At 40.8% G+C, this 17,474-nt stretch overlaps 1 protein-coding gene across 2 annotated transcripts in view; it reads right to left on the bottom strand.

Annotated features, from left to right (window-relative positions):
- insrb (insulin receptor b) overlaps positions 1 to 16,204 on the bottom strand; it is a 91,085-nt gene extending 74,881 nt beyond the window's left edge. The window contains exon 1 of one of the 2 annotated variants that reach the window (XM_028588322.1): positions 14,711 to 16,204. In XM_028588322.1, the coding sequence (XP_028444123.1) occupies positions 14,711 to 14,804 (94 nt within the window). In that variant the 5' untranslated portion in view covers positions 14,805 to 16,204. Of the gene's footprint in view, positions 1 to 14,002; positions 14,079 to 14,710 lie in introns of those variants that run through there. The other variant, XM_028588323.1, reaches the window with a different exon arrangement.
- Positions 16,205 to 17,474: the final 1,270 nt, after the last annotated feature.

The following is a 17,474-nucleotide window of genomic DNA, read 5'->3' as shown; positions in this document are numbered from 1 at the left end:
ATTTTACTTAACATGTTTAATGAGTCTATGCAAAATGGCATACTTCCCACCATATTGTGGCTCTCTATAGGAGAAATGTGGGCCATCCACCCGCCTTCCCTGTCTGTTTGACACTTAATTTGGCAGCAGGAATGAGAAGAGGAGGAGGAGGGAGGGAGGGAGGCAGGTATATAGGGGTGTCAGACAAACAGAAACAGCAGAGGAAAAGCTTGGAGATGGAGCAAGGTGAATGAGTTTAAGTCCTCAATAGGAGATTAACAAATTAATTTACAAAACTTTCAACGGACATTTTGAGGAAATGCATCCTCCGAAATGTTCCTTCTCTTGACAACACGTCTAAAAAAATACCATCTAGAGATTTGTCCCTATGTGTGCTGCTTGAATTAGTTATGAGGTCTTCTTTTCACACATTTGTGCTGTAACAGTAACTGAATAAATTGCCCAAACTGTTCCAGTGAAGGCCAGCGCTTCTGTTGTTCACACAAGCAATGCCTGCATGTTATTTTACACTTGGCATGCTTGAATGTTATTTTATTATGATGTGACCATTCAAACACCACCATCAATACTGGTCCATCCTTCATACACACACAATAGAGCATAATGCAATATGCCAGGACAGGAGAGCACTTAATGACAACACTGATATTTATATTAGTCTGCAGTAAAAAAAAAGAAAATAAGGTTTTTGCTCCACATCAACTTTTTAAAGCCAAAATAATTGGAAATATCTAATAAGGTTTTTTTTCCCCCCCACAAACAATTCTTCTTTCGAGTATTTCTTTTATTTTTGTAACACACAAAAGTTAGACACCAAACTCTACATAAGACCTTCAGTCTGCTCTAAGAATGACTGTGATTGCTCTTTTTCTGTGCAGGATGAATGAATGTGAAATCATTTACCCAACTGTAATTAAATGAGGCCAAATTATGTTATTTATTAAAAGGAACTGACTGTTTACTTTTAGAATTGGTCAAGAAAAGTGAATTTTGATAGTTTTCATTTTCTATCAGGCAGTAAAATGGTTCCTTAGTTTACGATGGTGCGTCTAACATGCCTTATTACATTGCAATGTACGCATGCAGCACATGTGTACATTGCAAGGTTGATGCTGAAACGATATATTGTTCAGCCCTAAATTAAAGCAGCATTAATGTTACCACATATTATGGAGTCCAGTTGCTGTAACTGACATTATGATATTGTGGCATAAGCTCCTGTTCACACAACCCTTTAGGAGCAAAATGGAGGTAAATAGTAATCGTATAGGCTGCATATGTAAAAACACCCAGAGCATATCAAGTTTGAGTACTATATAGTGACACAGTATATGTATAATGATGTCAAAATTATTCCAACAATGTCTCAAGGCATTTGAGTACTTTTAATCTACTTGGCAACAGAACAGATTTTGATTATAAGGTGCCTTTCTGAAAAACAGATAAACTGGATACGGTTTTTTCAACCCTGGTTTAGACGTGTCCAGGCCCACGTTCCCACAGAAAACCTAAACGCTGTGGACTGTGGACACAATTCAGCCATAGTGTGAAGAAGCTTCATGGTGACAACGGAGAAAAATATATTGATGATGATGATTTAGACTACTACACAGCAAATCACAGCTCTACGGAATGGAAGACTGTGGTTTATGCAGTTGCAACAGTGTGATCATCCGTGTAACTTCCCTCCTTTTACTTTCCTTGTAGATATTGCTTAGATCATAGGAATATTGGCCAGGACGGTTCTAAATCGTAAGTATTGTTTGTAATGAGTGTGATCAAAAAAGCAAACATTTTTCCAATTTGCACTAATTCTATGTTACTCAGCGGAAATATTGGCAAATTTAACTCCAACTCCCTCCCATTTTAGTATATCATCTGTCTCTTTTTTACATCTTTACTCCCTCTCCTTGTCAAAAATGAAGTGGAATTAGCTCACAGAATAAGCTCGCCATAAGTGCAGCTCAAGAATTACTTGAGCATGACCGGTGCAACTGAGGTCATACCGATGTTAGTGGCTATCTCTGACTCTGACAGAAACTGCCATCTCCACTATTCAGTGAGCGACCACAGCTGCAGCCTCGGTTATAGTGTAGCTACAATTTCAGACAGATTCTTCTTTTATTTTTAGAGTTGTGCTCCCTGCAGAGAATTTAATATGCATTAACTAACAGTAGCTCGCTGGTTAGCCCAGTGCTGGCTGGCAGTGAGAAAGTGGATCACACTGGCAGTTTTAGAAGGTGAGAGTGAAGCCCCCTGTGGCCCGGGGACCAGCCTGCCTCTGTTTTTGACTGTAGCAGAAGGCAGCCGCATGTTAGCTTAGCGTGAAACCAGACCTGTCTAGCATTAAACCAGGTGGCAGCTAACTCTGGACTGTGAGAAGTTTCCCCTCTCTGTCAGCTTAGACGCACGTTGCCCATGATGAGGTGATCTGCTGATTATAGATTTGTCAACAGCTCAGTTGCTGAACAAACCCCAGGAGAGAGAAAATGCAGCCACAGTGCCAAGTGGATTGCAAGTGGAAAAATGCATTTGTTTGTTAATATAGCTGTGGAAAGTCCTGAGAGGTAAAGCCAGCTCCCTGTGTGCCCACTGCCAAGCTGTGGCTTCTACAGTGAAAAATGATCCTGAGAAAAATTGCATGAAAGGTATTTTGATTAACATGTACCAACTTGTACCTCCAAAATAAAGAGAGTTGAGGACCAAAATAGCAGTACGTGAGCCAGGAAAAGACAGAGAGGGGGGGCAGTTTGAAGAGTGGAAATAATCTCAGTGTGCCATTAAATCAAACCACACAGGGAATATATTTAAGAAGAAATCTTCTTTAACAATAAGAGGGGACAATGACCAAGTGATACGACAAGTGAGGGTAGCGAACAATCGTGACTGACCTGTGCTTCCACATTTGAGGGCATCAGATAAAGGTGGGGGTGCTTGGGAAGGGACACGGAGCGGAGAGAGAGGGAGTGTGTGGGTCGAAGCACCTGTTCCTCCATTGCCTCAGTTTCCTATTGAGGAGCATGGCAAGGGGAGCTGGCCTAGCCTATTTATATACAACGCTGGGTCCTGTTACAGCTGTGGCACAGGGCCAGGCTGTGGCAGATTGAAACGGGTAGAAAAGAGCAACATGCAGGCCCTGCGCTGTCAGATGGCTGGCCAAGAAACGGGAAGCCTAAATCAGATCACACTGGTGACTTTGGCTCACCTCCTTCTATCTACCTTCCGGAACTGGCAAAGGAGAGACGAAGGGAGGGATGGAGGGAGAAAGGCAATGAGGGCTTAGACAGAGGGAGACAAAGAGACAGAATATAAACAGAGAGAAAGAATGAGGAAGAGAAAAAGAAGTGGGGGGGGGCAGTGATATGCCTGGTCACTGTCACTTGTTTTTAAAAACAATGACTCAATATTTTCTACTTCCACCGAGCTTGGTTTAACCTTGGACTCAAGGCTGCTAAGAGAACGGAGAGGAAAGGACAGGTGTAGGAGCAAAGTGGAAGAAAAGAGGGTTGAAAAAACAAGAGCAGAATGTGTGTGGACGGCCCGGTTAGAGTCTTCTTAGAGTGACAGAGTGAGTACCTGATAGGAACTTATCCCTTGAGCCAATGTCCACCAACCTAAACACCAAATATCCACTGCTTGGACATGCGTAGTCTGCCAGTGAAAAATGTCTAATTTCCATCTTATATGTAAGATTGATATGAGATAAGATGACTGAGACTAGGTATTTTTTTCAGCCACCACTTTCACAATCAAAAAGCGTACTGCACCCCTGCTCTGACTCCATACTCAAAACCAGCAAACAAAGGCCACGAATTTAAAATCATCAATCAATATGTCAAGCAGATAAGATGTGTATTATCTCTGTATGTGATGTTTTTCCTTATTGCCCAGTTCCTCATTCCCTTTCCAGCCTTTTCTCCCTCCCTCTGCCTCATATGCTTCTGCAGCACAGCATAGTTAAATTTAACCATTTGAAAGGAAAGTCCCATGAAAGGATTTAAAATGCAGAACGCTGATGCAAACTGCATCTGCAACTACATGGAACCTGACAGATATATATCTTAATTCCATGACCGATTGTAACCAACATGTTCCCCGTCTAAAAAATGATTGGACAGCTGGTAATACACAAACCAAGGAAAGAAAAATCGGAGAAATTCTGACCACGCCTTACAAAACAGCTAAACCAGGTGGTGCTCCAACCAAATAAAAGCATGTTGGGGGGAGCAGCATTCCTGACATAGTCGAAGCATTTGGGAACAGACAGAGAAGGAAACAAGAGCAGGTAATCAACTGCAGGCTGGACTGTGCTAAAGATATACTGTAGTGCAAGACAAGACAAGACAAGACCCACACAGACACACAGACAGACACACAGACACACAGACACACACACACACACCAGAGTGAGTAATATAAAAAACATCTGAGGTTTCTTTTTGTTGTCCCACGTTAGTGAGTTAAGCGCAGAGCAATGTCTTGGTGTGGTGAGCTTCGGCCTGAGAGGAGGCAGCCAGGGCTCGGTTCCCCTGCTTGACTTGTAGCCACACGGCAGCAGCTGCAGGGCCCGGCCCCACCAACGCTCTAACCCACAAACCAGATCTACACGAGCTACGCCTGCCTGATGGATCTGCCAAATAGGCTTCTTCAAACTCCGTATAGCTTTCTTTCTTCTTCCAAATCGGCCTGTCTGGCTGCTTGAGTCTCTATGGTTGAACAATGGCTGTGAAGCAATCCTAACCTGCTTCCTGTAGTACTGCGGTTTGTGCCACTCAGCATTCAGACTGAAATGGAAAAAGAAGAAAAGGGAGAGTACGAGAGATTTGATGGGACAGCTGCCCAGGCTGTAGCTCAACATGCTAACTTTTATTTTTTTTTTTTTTTTAATTTTTTTTTTTTACACACAGAGTAGTTTTTACCTCCAACTAAAACAGTTTAGGGGTTTAGTGGAGGTATTCCCTGTGTGGTGAATGGACGAGTGAGCTCATCCCAAGCATGGCAAATCCTATTGATTTGACTGAATTGCTGCAAGGCTGCCAACCCCGAACTAGAGCAGAATCCAAAATTTGATGCAAATGAAGAAAAACACCCAGAGGAGGAAATAATTTGATTCTAACTGCCTTGAAATGAGACTCTGATTGTTTGTGTATATATATGAATGTGTGTGTGTAAGGACTATAAAGAGAAGTGAGGAGACACAATAACAAGCACAGGAGATGGGAAAGCATACAAAAAAAGTGATGGAGAAAGCAAAGTGGTACAGGAGCAAACAGAGAGACGGGGAAAGAGTTGACAAACCAAAACAGAAAAGCGGGAGATCAGAGGGGAGGCTGGCGGGATGGAGAGCAGAGAGGCCAGGTCAGTTTAATGGCCCGTTTGTCTGCACTGTACTGACACACACACTGACACACACACACACACTGACACACACACACACACACACACACACACACACACACACACACACACACACACACACACACACACACACACACACACACACACACACACACACACACACACACACTGTCCATTGCTCAGGTCTGTGCCTGCAGCTTCAGTGCCTCCTTCCATCTAAAGTCCAACTGAAATAAATTGTATTTTTGTCTGTTACAGCATAGATATCTGCTCTGTAAATCACTGGTCCTGTGTTCTTCTTTTTGAAAAAGAAAACCGATATTTTTGCATTCATTTGACAAAATAATGTGAATTATTTGTCTACATAGACTGATATCTTGCTCCAAAACAGCTAATCTAATCTGTTTTTGTTACTTTCTGCCTTGTAACACCACTTTCTTACTGACTGATATCATTACACATGAAGCAGGAAAGCATTGTTCACATTATCTATAAACATTTAGTCGAAGGTTTTTGATTGTGGGCAAATATAGGGGATATAGCCTGCTGTTTGTTTTTCCACAAAAGCCCTTTGCAGCTTCCCAAAGACTTTCAATCATTGCCCTCCTCTTTTGGTTTTCCTGTACAGGACATCCACGGGCATGCTAGGCATGGGCAGAATAATGACGTCATGTTAACGTTCAAAAGGCCCCCCAGCCAACAAATCATCTGCTGTTCCTAGTCTCTGACAGACAAGTCCCTGGAGGGGAGGGCCTGTGGCCACAGCGGTATTGTAAAATGACTTCCATTCATTACGCTGTCATTTAACAGCAAGGCATGATTCAATATGGGCCCCCTTTAACTGTAAGTGAATTAAGAATGCTTGATGCAGACTCGTAAACTAGGCGCAAGCTCTATATCTCTCCATCCCTTTTCACTCCGTCTTGGCATGAGTCCGTCCAGTGTTTTCTCCCAGATGGAGTATCAGCGTTGCCACAATGGGACACTCCTTTCACTCCAGTCTGTCCTTAAGTGTCTGCTTTCCTCACTTTCTTCAAGAGCAAGATGCCTAATGGCCAGTTAAACATTGTTACAGCAACAAAAGGCACGTGATACACACACACACACACCAAAGCATGTGTCAACAACTATACAATGACATTAAAAAGAAAAAAATAGGTCTGACCTGAATGCTTCAAAGCCTAATGTTTTGCCATAACTGATGCTTACGTCTCTACTCAAATGCTTTGTTGCCCAGAACACACACACACACACACACACACACACACACACACACACACACACACACACACACACACACACACACACACACACACACACACACACACACACACACACACAATATTTAATATTAACCCGCACCCCTTTCAGTTTAAATTTTTTGTAGAATATTGCTGATTGTTTTGTTAAATATTGTTTCAACCTGTAAATCAATGCACATGAACTCTAATCTGCCATGCAGTTCGGAGAAATTTTCCAATTTGCTCGACTGAGAATATTTGTCAATCTGCCATAGACTTTGATCTTTGCTAATGATTTCCCAAACTGTAAATTGCATTGCAGCCGTTTCAGAAAAACACTCAATTCAATTCCGTTAACCTGTCTATCAAAATCAGTTTGTCAGTTGTGAAATGGTTGATTGGTCAAGCACAAATCTGAGTGAGCTGAACTCAACTGATTCAAACTAAATGTTTCAGTTTTAACAAAAACTGAGCCTGAGAGATGTATTCTGGCGTGTGCAAGGCTATTGCTGGGTTCTTTATTACACGTATCACTGCCAAGGATTAAATAAAAGCCACTGACAATAGATACACTCCCAAAACACAGAAACAAACCAGTTAATAAAAATCAGTTAATATAAAAAATTAAAATAAAAATCATACAATGACATATTCTGTAATTAAAAGATCGCATGTATTCCTTGGCCAGAGGTTTTGTGAAGCACAGCCAGATTCTTATCCATCTGGTTTCACGACTACAGTGGGTGAAATGGTGCAGAGGTGGAAGGAGCCATACAGTGGGCACGGAAATGAATTGAGAAGGATAGTACATATTATACCCTCTTTCTGTTAAACAGGTTGTTTCTACCCCCCCTCTCCCCTGGAGTGCAGTGTTGCTGGAGGTGATCAACACTGCAGTTTACCAGACTTGTGCAGGACTTCTGCGGAAGGCTGTGATCAGTAAGCACTGGCCATGCAAAATTGACAAGTGAATCACAAGTAATATTATGGATCAATTTCAGCACTTTTATAACTGTTATTGTAGCGAGTGTGGGACCCAAGCAGGACTAACTCTCATCAGTTATTGACAGACTGAGATTCAGTGAGTTACTCCCACGTAGCACAGGACACATACTGATTGGCGAGTGGCCCTGATTTGATTACAGGTGTTGGGAGTGAATTGTTGAAAACAATAAGGGTACGGCGCTCAGGGGGTCGAGAGAGTCAGCCACGACTGTATCGCCACTGGCAACATTCAAAAATCACACAGCAGCACTTCAATAATCTGCCACTATAGACTATATTAAGACAACTATGACAAAATGATTATCCAATTTTCTGTGATCACACACAGTTAAATGTGTGTTAAATGCAGCGAGGCTAGAAGTGTATTTACAGGGGAGGAGGGGCGAGTACAGTACTGCCAGAACAGCTAGTGCTGTCACCATAGTAACCCATCTCAGGCTAGTTCATCAGGACAAAAACAGAACCCCCCACCCCACCCCCCCAACGCACGCACACGCACACACACAAGTGCTCATAAAAGGACACACAGACGCAGCAAACACAGCCTAATCAGAAAGGTCCATGTGACTGGGTCTTCACAGTGTGCAGGTGTACATGTTAAGCATCACTTAGGAGCAAGCAGGCCTAATAAGAGGAGAAAGAGAAAACCAAAAGGGGGGGTGGGGGGGTTGTCAAATGGATGGTGTTCACACATTTAAGAGGTTTGAAAGAGGAGGCTTTCCCACCCCATACAGAGCAGGATTAGCAGCAGGTGTGTGTGTGTGCGTGCGTGTGCGTGAGACAGGTCTGCAGGCTATGCTCATCTGCAGTGTGAAAGAACAACAAATCAGTGGACGAGAGTGAACCCTCTAACCCCTGAAGATAAACGCAAACGGAGGGAGGGAGAATGAGAGACGGATATAGGAGGAAGGGAGGGAGCGAGAGAGAGAGAATGAGAGACGGATATAGGAGGGTGGGAGGGAGTGAGAGAGAATGAGATGGATATGGGAGGGAGCGAGGGATTGAGGGAGGGAATATGGGAGGAAAGGGAGCTCCAGCATAAAGAGTGGAGAGATACACAGGTGGAAGGAAAAGAGGGAATAGAAGTTGTTGTGATGCAAACAACTTCTACTGATTCAGATTTCACTGATCAAAATTGTTGCATTTTTGACATGCACAAATCACATACAGCAGCTGATTAAGGACTGGTGAATGAAAGTTTAAGAGTGTTAAGTCAGTGTGTGTAATTAACTGCTAAGAGACTCACTGGGCTGTGTGACAAACGACCACTTCTTAGTCATATGACCGTCCTCAAAATAAATTTAACCCATCAGGTTCAGTTACACAGCCACTCCAACACACACACAAAATTGCAAAAAAAATTTGACATTGTTTTTGTCTGAGATGCAAACAACTAATTGTTATGAAGTTCATAGAATTACCAGCATATATTTGTTCAAAAGGCAGAATAAACTAATTTTTAAATGTTTATCCTTAAAAAGTTAGACCGTACACGTACATGCAGACTAACAAAGATTCAAGACTGTTCAAACCCACCCACTGTAGAGCTGTTACATCTTTTCCACAGCCCTGTTACACTGTAAACAGGAAGCTGTTTTTTCACATTTCCTTTTAATACTAACTTACTTAAGCTTTCGGCAGTGAGGTCAGACTTAGAAACGGCTATAAGATCAGTATCCGACAGTGATGGACACGTTATCTGCTGCGAGTGTGACCCTCAAATTACAGGATGGTTTTCTAAACTGTAACCACCAGAGCCCACATACAGATTCCCATGTGACACAAACAATTCAGCCTTCCTCTCTCACACTAATGTAGATAAATCTGGAAACACTGTTTAAAATGTCAATTTCTACACAATGGCTTACATACAAAGTCTGCTGTCCACTGAACTGCTTCACTAAGCAAGGGTGAACAATGAACTGTGCAAGAATGTGTCATTTAGGATGTTTAGCTAAAGCCTGGATCAACATTTTCAAAAAGTGGAATTCTTTCCTCCATTAAAATGTTCAACCTTATCAGCTTGGGGCAGCATCTTCGCCTGAAAAATAAACATTTAGTATGGTCAAAAAACCTGACCACTGTGGATTGGATTGGAAGCCGCTATGATCATTAAAGATGGACTTTCAAATTCACTCACATTAGGACATGGACATGACCTCAGCCAGTGTCTGGTCCTGCCTGCAAAAGGCCCCCAAAAGATCCCATTGCTGATCCCCGTATTACAGGGCCAGCTCAACTTGGATTTTACTGTGTGAAGTCACCAATGGTTAAAATAGGGCAGATCCAAACAGCAACAAGGACTATCAAATCAGATAGTTGCAGCATGGCGTAACGGCGTGTGTGTGTGTGTTCCCCGCACACCATCCATCCCCTCCCCTCCCGACTCAACCACATTTCTGTGCAGTGAGCAGATGTTTACATAAACATTCACAGTTCTCCATCTAGGAATGGGACTCAGAGGAGAGGGCATCAGCTAAGCTCCATTTTGAAAACAAAAACAAACAAAAAACAGCCCTAGACTAATGCACATATTTCAGCCTCACATGATCCAGTGTTGTATATGAAGAACTAATTTGATCATTGTGTTCTCAAATAAACTGAGTAGCTTGAATCAATTAATTGTCGAGTCTGGGTTAATTTGGCAATGACAACGTTTTTAGAATATGAATGAATACACTACAAGTCATTGGCTGGAGTTCTCCATAGCAATGGACATTGGGGCTAATGGGTTGTGTAGTCTTTATAGAGAGATTGAATACACAAAAGTAAAAAATATATGTATTTTTCTTATATTTTTATAAGAAAAATATGTATTTTTATTTTACATTGAAACTGATAATTAGGCTATTCTAATCATTTTACTTCCAATAGTCTCTTACTTTACTATAAACTTGTTCTAAAAATCCAATAAAAAGGTCAAATGAGGCTAAAATACCTGGTTAAAAGTTCCCAGGCCTTCAACATGCCTATGCCTATACATTATGCCTTACAGCTACACTTGACATCTTGACCATGCTTTTGTAACCCCTGGCTGGGTATATTTCTTCATCCATTGGCTATTCAAAAGCTTGAGAACACTGTACATTAATAATTATTGTCTCTACTGAATTCAAATAATTATTTCAGCTTTTGCAATCGATTATAAAATAAAAACAATGTTAACATCGTACTGAAGCATCTGTCAAAAGCACACACACGGACAAACTATGTATTTGCTTGCTGGTCGATAAAACTGAATTGTGGGAGTCAAAAGGTCAGGTTGTGTTTTTCATCCTCCGCTTGTGTTGCTGTTGGAAAAGACTGCCAGAAACAAAGAAAACACCACACACACACACACACACACACACACACACACACACACACACACACACACACACACACACACACACACACACACACACACACACACACACACACACAAGTTAGGAGAAGTTGTAAGGGATACTTGGAAAGATAAGAGCAGAGGAGGAAGCACTTAGTAAAGGCACCCCAACAGTTAATTTTCTTTAGCAGTACATATTGCCTTCCTGGCCAACGCTCAAAACACAGCACACAGCTGGTAGAGTCCTCAGTTCATAACTACCATTGTCTGCAGGCTCTTTGAACATGGACTACCCAAACGTACAATGGCAATCTGCAATGAGCGCTACGGCTGCATTGTGAAAGCCACAATTCTGCAGGTAGCCCATTAAACATACAGTAAAGGGTAAAACTGACTTCTAATAAACCTTTAGAAAATGAATAATTATTTAAATACAGATTTTCTTTTCTCTGTTCACTGGCCATGGTATAAGCACAATAAAGCCCTTTGAGGTATCCTGGAATAAAGTATAATGGATTCAATAGAGGAATGGTCACTCTGCTTTACAGTGCGACATTCTTTGCCTCTGCCTGATTCATTGATTTTATGTATCAGACACCTTGTCATACATTAACGCTTCACTAATTTCCTAACACGGTTCATGCAATTTGTCCATTTGATGAATTGGATGTGTGGTGGGTCAAGGGGGCCACTCAGGGCACACGGGCTAGTGCTAACAGGCAGCCCACTCTTGAGCCTGACGCTCTGGTACACACTGTTCTCATGCATGACCACCTCCTCCTGACACACACACAAAATATACATTGCCCGGAAGTGGGCAGGTCTGGAGCTGAGAGATGTGCAGACAGCACAGGGTGGCTGGGGTGCATACTGATAAACATGTACACACACACACACACACACAACCACACACAACCACACACAACCACACACACACACACCCACACACACCCCCCCCCCTCCCACACACACACCCACACACTTCAAACAAATTCCACAGCATGCACAGTATTGTCGGAAAATGCCACTGTGCACTCCAGAGATGGGCTACAGACAAACTTGCACGCAAATGGAGGGCATCTCTCGTTGTCCTAATTTTACAAATCAACATGTTACTCCACCAGCAGAGTTGGAAAAATAACTTAAACTGTAGTTCCTGAATAAATGTGACAGGGACATTTAATTTAGATCGTCAGGGTGGGGGGATTCTTTAGGCTTTACAGTCAGTGTAACAGACCTGGCTAAGAAACATACAGACTGTGGAAAGTATACATAACAACACATGCATACACACTGCCCTTTTCCAACAGAGCTGTGCTTACAAGCCTGAGAGGAACAAGAAGGGGGCAAGACTCCCAGTTGCACAACTTGTTTTTCACAAGTTAGACCAGGAGACAGCTCCTTACTTTAAAAAACGTATAACTATGACAAGGAGCCCAATCAAAATCAACTAACAACAGTCTGTAGAGAGCATTCAGCAGATCACAGCCGCAGCGTGGTTTATATACCCATACTACTTCCTCTTTCCCATGACTGAGGTGGAGATGTCAGGCAGCATGTGGATTTAGAATAAAGTATTCTAAGTATTTTGGTTGTTGCCCCCCCTCCCCCAGGCGTAAACATCTCAAGAGTGCCAAATATGGTCACTTCGCAGAGAATTAAGTAAATCAGGAACCAGAAACATCCAATGACATAGACCCCACTCTGAGAGAAAGAGAGAGAGCGAGAGACAGAGAGAGAGAGAGAGAGAGAGAGAGAGAGAGAGAGAGAGAGAGAGAGAGAGAGAGAGAGAGAGGAGGAAGGAGGGGTACCAGCAGCCCTGTCTCATAAGACCCCTTTCAGGGGCTTATGTTCTGTCTGCATACATGACCTGTGTAAAGTAGCCAGAACATTTCCTTTGAACCTGGCCACTGGGAGACATTTTTAATAGCTCAAAGTTCGAAAAGCCACAACGTGACTAAATAAAAGAAAAGAAACAACAAACAAACACTACTTCATTAACGGTTTCATTAAACTGATTAGTTCCCTAATTTTAAACTGATGTAAAGGCTCGCTTGCTCTATTCACATGCACTAGGTACTGAAACACTTTGTGGACTTGTGCAACACATCATCTAAAAATACTGAACACAAACCTCCAAAGTACAATTGTAGGCCATAGGTTAAACTGCCGATAAACAAGTAAAATGTGCTTTAATTAATTTCAGTCCACTTGTAATCCAGCTATTCTTTATCTACAATGAGGTTTTCCATTGACACATTCATTCATTCAAACTGAGATAATGACAGTAAGTTACCACATGGTCAAATGTATTATCTACTTTAAGTAACAAGATCTGTTTTTCTCATTTAATTCTCTCCCACTGTCAATTTAACCTTTTAAAAATATTACAAGATTAACCATGAATATACAATGCAGTCAACTTGCTGGAAAATTAGTTATGAGTCAAGTCAGTGTATTTCTATAATTTGGGTCAATCTAATATTTCTTACTTAAACGTTTAACATCACATTTAACCCAAAAAGATTTGTCAGGCTAGATTAGATAAACTTTTATGCCAATAAAAAAATACACTGATTTTAAGGGACTTTTCCTCCATTATATGACTGCTTTAATGCAACAGCAGCCAACAATAATCGCATCAATTTAAAACAAAATAACGCAAATGATCATTCCAGTGATATTAGGCGGTTTAAAGCGGGATCGCTATCTCCAGCACTCCCTCTAAAAAGCATCGCGGCATGTACTGTTAACTGTAATGTTTATATTACTCGCAGTTATATTATTATAATCAAAACCCCATTTCATTGATGAAATACACCACACAGAATAAACTTGCTCCGTACTTTGGTGCGATAAATGTAGGCTAATCCACCACCTATAAAAGAGACTTCATAGCGTCGGCGGCTAATTTGTTTACGTTCAGGCTGCAGCAGCGCCGCGCGCACCGGTGTGTGTGTGTGTGTGTGTGTGTGTGTGTGTGTGTGTGTGTGTGTGTGTGTGTGTGTGTGTGTGTGTGTGTGTGTGTGTGTGTGTGTGTGTGTGTCGCCGTGAGAGGCCTAGCTGCGCTCACAGGGCCAATCCTGCTACTCCCAGTTTAGACTCGCTGCAGCAGACCACACTCGTCCAGTTACAGCGACTAATCTGGCCCTGAGGCTGGCGCATTCAACACAGGCCGCTAAAATATGTACCTTTAAGAGACGAAGCGAGGGGGGCGGGGATATTACTCAATTTACCCAGGAATATCAATTATTAGCGCGTAGCTACGCATACGCAACACCTTAAAATTACTAGCGCCCTTAATTAGACTCTGTATGAAACTTTACGCATGCGTCAGAATGAAGGCGAGAGTCTCGTGACTACAATCTTAATTGATCAAATAAAGATAATAAAAAGAATTAAGAAACCGTGTCAGTGATAAGACAAACTTTCTTAAATGTGTTAATAACATTCAAACAATGATATTCCTATTGTAATTAACGTTGTCTATATAGAGCTCTTTGGTGTGTTTATGGTGTCTTTATCATAATTTATGGTAGTTTATCCCCCTATAATGATACAATAATCTTACACAAATGTAGATTTTACACGTGTAGCCTAATGTCTACTGCATGGTTGTATTTACTTAAAGTAAACAAATGTGTAAACTTATTGTTTTTACTGCAAACTAACAAACGTATTTACATTAAATATAAAAAGGAAGTAAACATATGTGTAAAACATACAGCAACATGGCTAAGAACATTTATAAAAAAAAAATTTAAAAAAAAGCAATACTTACTTTCTCCGTGTATTAGTCCACACTGGCATATAATGCAGGTGCCGATGATAAAAAACACAATTTGTGCTCGCAGCTTTAGCGTCCACCGTCTCATTTTGACTTGAAGATAAGCTGTGCTCTCCTCTTGAAGCTTCTCAAAAAAAAAATCTTAAAGGAGAAATGTTTATTTCAAAATGCGTTGGAATATCAAAAGTATTGAACAAATTCTTTAAAAATTAAGGTCCAATATAGCCAACTGATTCAACGTTGCCCCCCGTAAGCCGGGGGGAGTAATACATCTAGGAGTATCTTCCCAGACAAGTTTGTGATGTATGCGAGCCCTGGGAAAAAAATACAGTCCACTAAATTACGTGATCTTGGGTTCTGGCCACACATGTGCGAGTAAAGATCTTCATTTTTCATAAGTGACGGCGACAGTCCGCGTTCATCTGTTTGATTGTGGTGCTCCACTGAATCAATAGAGAAATAACAGTATTTTTATTAATATCCCACACGCAAGAGGGCTAGTTTGGAGGTCCCCAAAGGAAGTCCACTGGCCCTGGGCTCATTTCTCTGTAATGCACTGCTCCAATAAAGGACGACACACTTCAAAAACAACTGGTAAGAAGTATATTCCCTATGCACAGCGTTTAAAAAAGAAAAACTGCCTCCTCTTCTGTTCCTCCAGCACACATGAGCTGAAGTTTTGGATATCGCCAAATGCAGAGCCAAGAAAGGGAGATGGCAGGGTTTGCGTTCTCTCCTTTGAAGTCCACAGGTCTTTATAGTAGCCCTGTTTTCTAGTATATTCTCAGAAGCTCGTCCTTTTGAAACAGATGGCAGCACATCCCAGGAAACTCCTCCGAGCAGCTACGTGCAGGAAAAACGTGCAGCGGTACAGCTTTCCCTACTACGACCTTCCTCTGAACTCCTTCATCCCCGTTGACCACCACGCCGCAAACGAATGAGCACCCATAAAACGGCAAAACGGGAGAAAGAAAACAAAAAAGGGAAACTTGGGAGGTAAACGTTACTTCTTTCCCATCCACCGTGGAGGGGGAAATGACAAAAATAACATCTCCGTTTAACCCGCACGTTGCTATGAAGTGAGAAAACTCCACCACGCCGCCTGTTTCTTTCTCTCAGACTAACGTTAGCTGATAGGGAAAAGCAGCTAACGTTAGCTAGCTAATCCAAAACAAACGAGGTTTCAGTTTCGGCGATGGGGTTAAACATAAAAAAAAATAGCACACACACAAACTAAGTCAGTATCCCGTCTGCGATAGTCAAAAAACAATGAGGTAAACAAACATAAAAAGACTTAAAAAGACGGGTCAAGTGTAAAAACTTGGATTCCCGTTCCGTTTAGCGGTTGCTCTCCCTCAGGTTCCCCCTCTTTCCGTCTCTCTTTCTGCAAAGCTCTCCACCAGTAAACAAGTCCTGCCAGTCACCTCAGCTGGGCCACAGATGGTCTGCGGGAAAACACGGAGCGGATCGTCGGTTACCCAACCACAGAGTCCGAATCAGGACTGTCTGCTTGTGTCAAAACATCGGTGCTCTTTGTCGGGGGGAATGGGAAGGTGAATACAAATCAACACTTTTTTAGAAACGAATTTAAAGTAAAATAGGATTGGATAATGTGTAAATAGAAATGAATAGGTCAAGCAGAAGATCCCCTTTCTGATATAATGTATGTCTGTTCAAATGGAAAATCACAAGTTAAAATATCAAGTAACTATTTATATTTAATATTTAGGAACCTATCCTATAGGATAAAGTCCTATTGAACTCATATCGGACTCTATCATATAGGATTATTTATATATATGATTACCACTACAGAAATCTTATAAAATCTTATAAAAAAAATTGGAATCATGATAAAGGGCAATTTCAACTTTTTCAGTTTGCATTCTTTAATACAGACTGTGTAGGATATAATGAGTAGTAGTAGCCCTGCAATAATTAGTTTTAGTTAATTCATTAGTTTTAAGGTTGCCACAAATATTTTCATTATGATTAATCTGCTGCTAAATATATTGATTGATCACTTTGCTTACAAAATGTCAGAAAATATAAAAATGTATAATTAAATAAAATATTATATTACTATCGTATAGTATGACATTGAAAAGCAAATAATAACTGGAATTTGATTGCTATTTTTGCTTGAATAATGACTGAAACTATTAATCGATTATAAAAATAAATAGTTGCAGGTTAATTTCCTTGATGAATCGACTAAATCTTCTCAGCTCTAATCAGTTTGGAAAATATTAGTTTTTCTGTTTGGCATATGTGGTCTTTTACACAGTTTTTTCTCAACTAAATACAAAATCAACTTATAGTTCTTATCATCGAAGACTTGATTTAGGTGTTTATTACAGATGTATGTATGTGTGTATATATATATATATATATATATATATATATATATATATATATATATATATATATATATATATATATATATATATATATATATATATATATATATATATATATATATATATATATATATATATATATAATAATTTGGCCAGGTGATTTATCAGGCTTATCGTGAGATTTTAGCTTAGACCTTCTTTTTTTTTTGTTTTCAAATATTTCCGTATAATTATCAAATAGGAACTTTACTTTGAAAAAGATACAGAGCATTTTGGAATCAAACCCCAACAATGTGAAAAGCCACAGATGAAGCAAAGATGACACAATCCTTTTTTTACTAACAGTGTCCCAACTTGCCGAACCAAGCAGCATACAACAGTTGATTAACTGTGTAATA

The sequence above is a fragment of the Perca flavescens genome, chromosome 9, assembly GCF_004354835.1.
Source record: "Perca flavescens isolate YP-PL-M2 chromosome 9, PFLA_1.0, whole genome shotgun sequence".
Classification (NCBI taxonomy): domain Eukaryota; kingdom Metazoa; phylum Chordata; class Actinopteri; order Perciformes; family Percidae; genus Perca; species Perca flavescens.
This window is presented reverse-complemented; position numbering and strand designations above follow the sequence as displayed.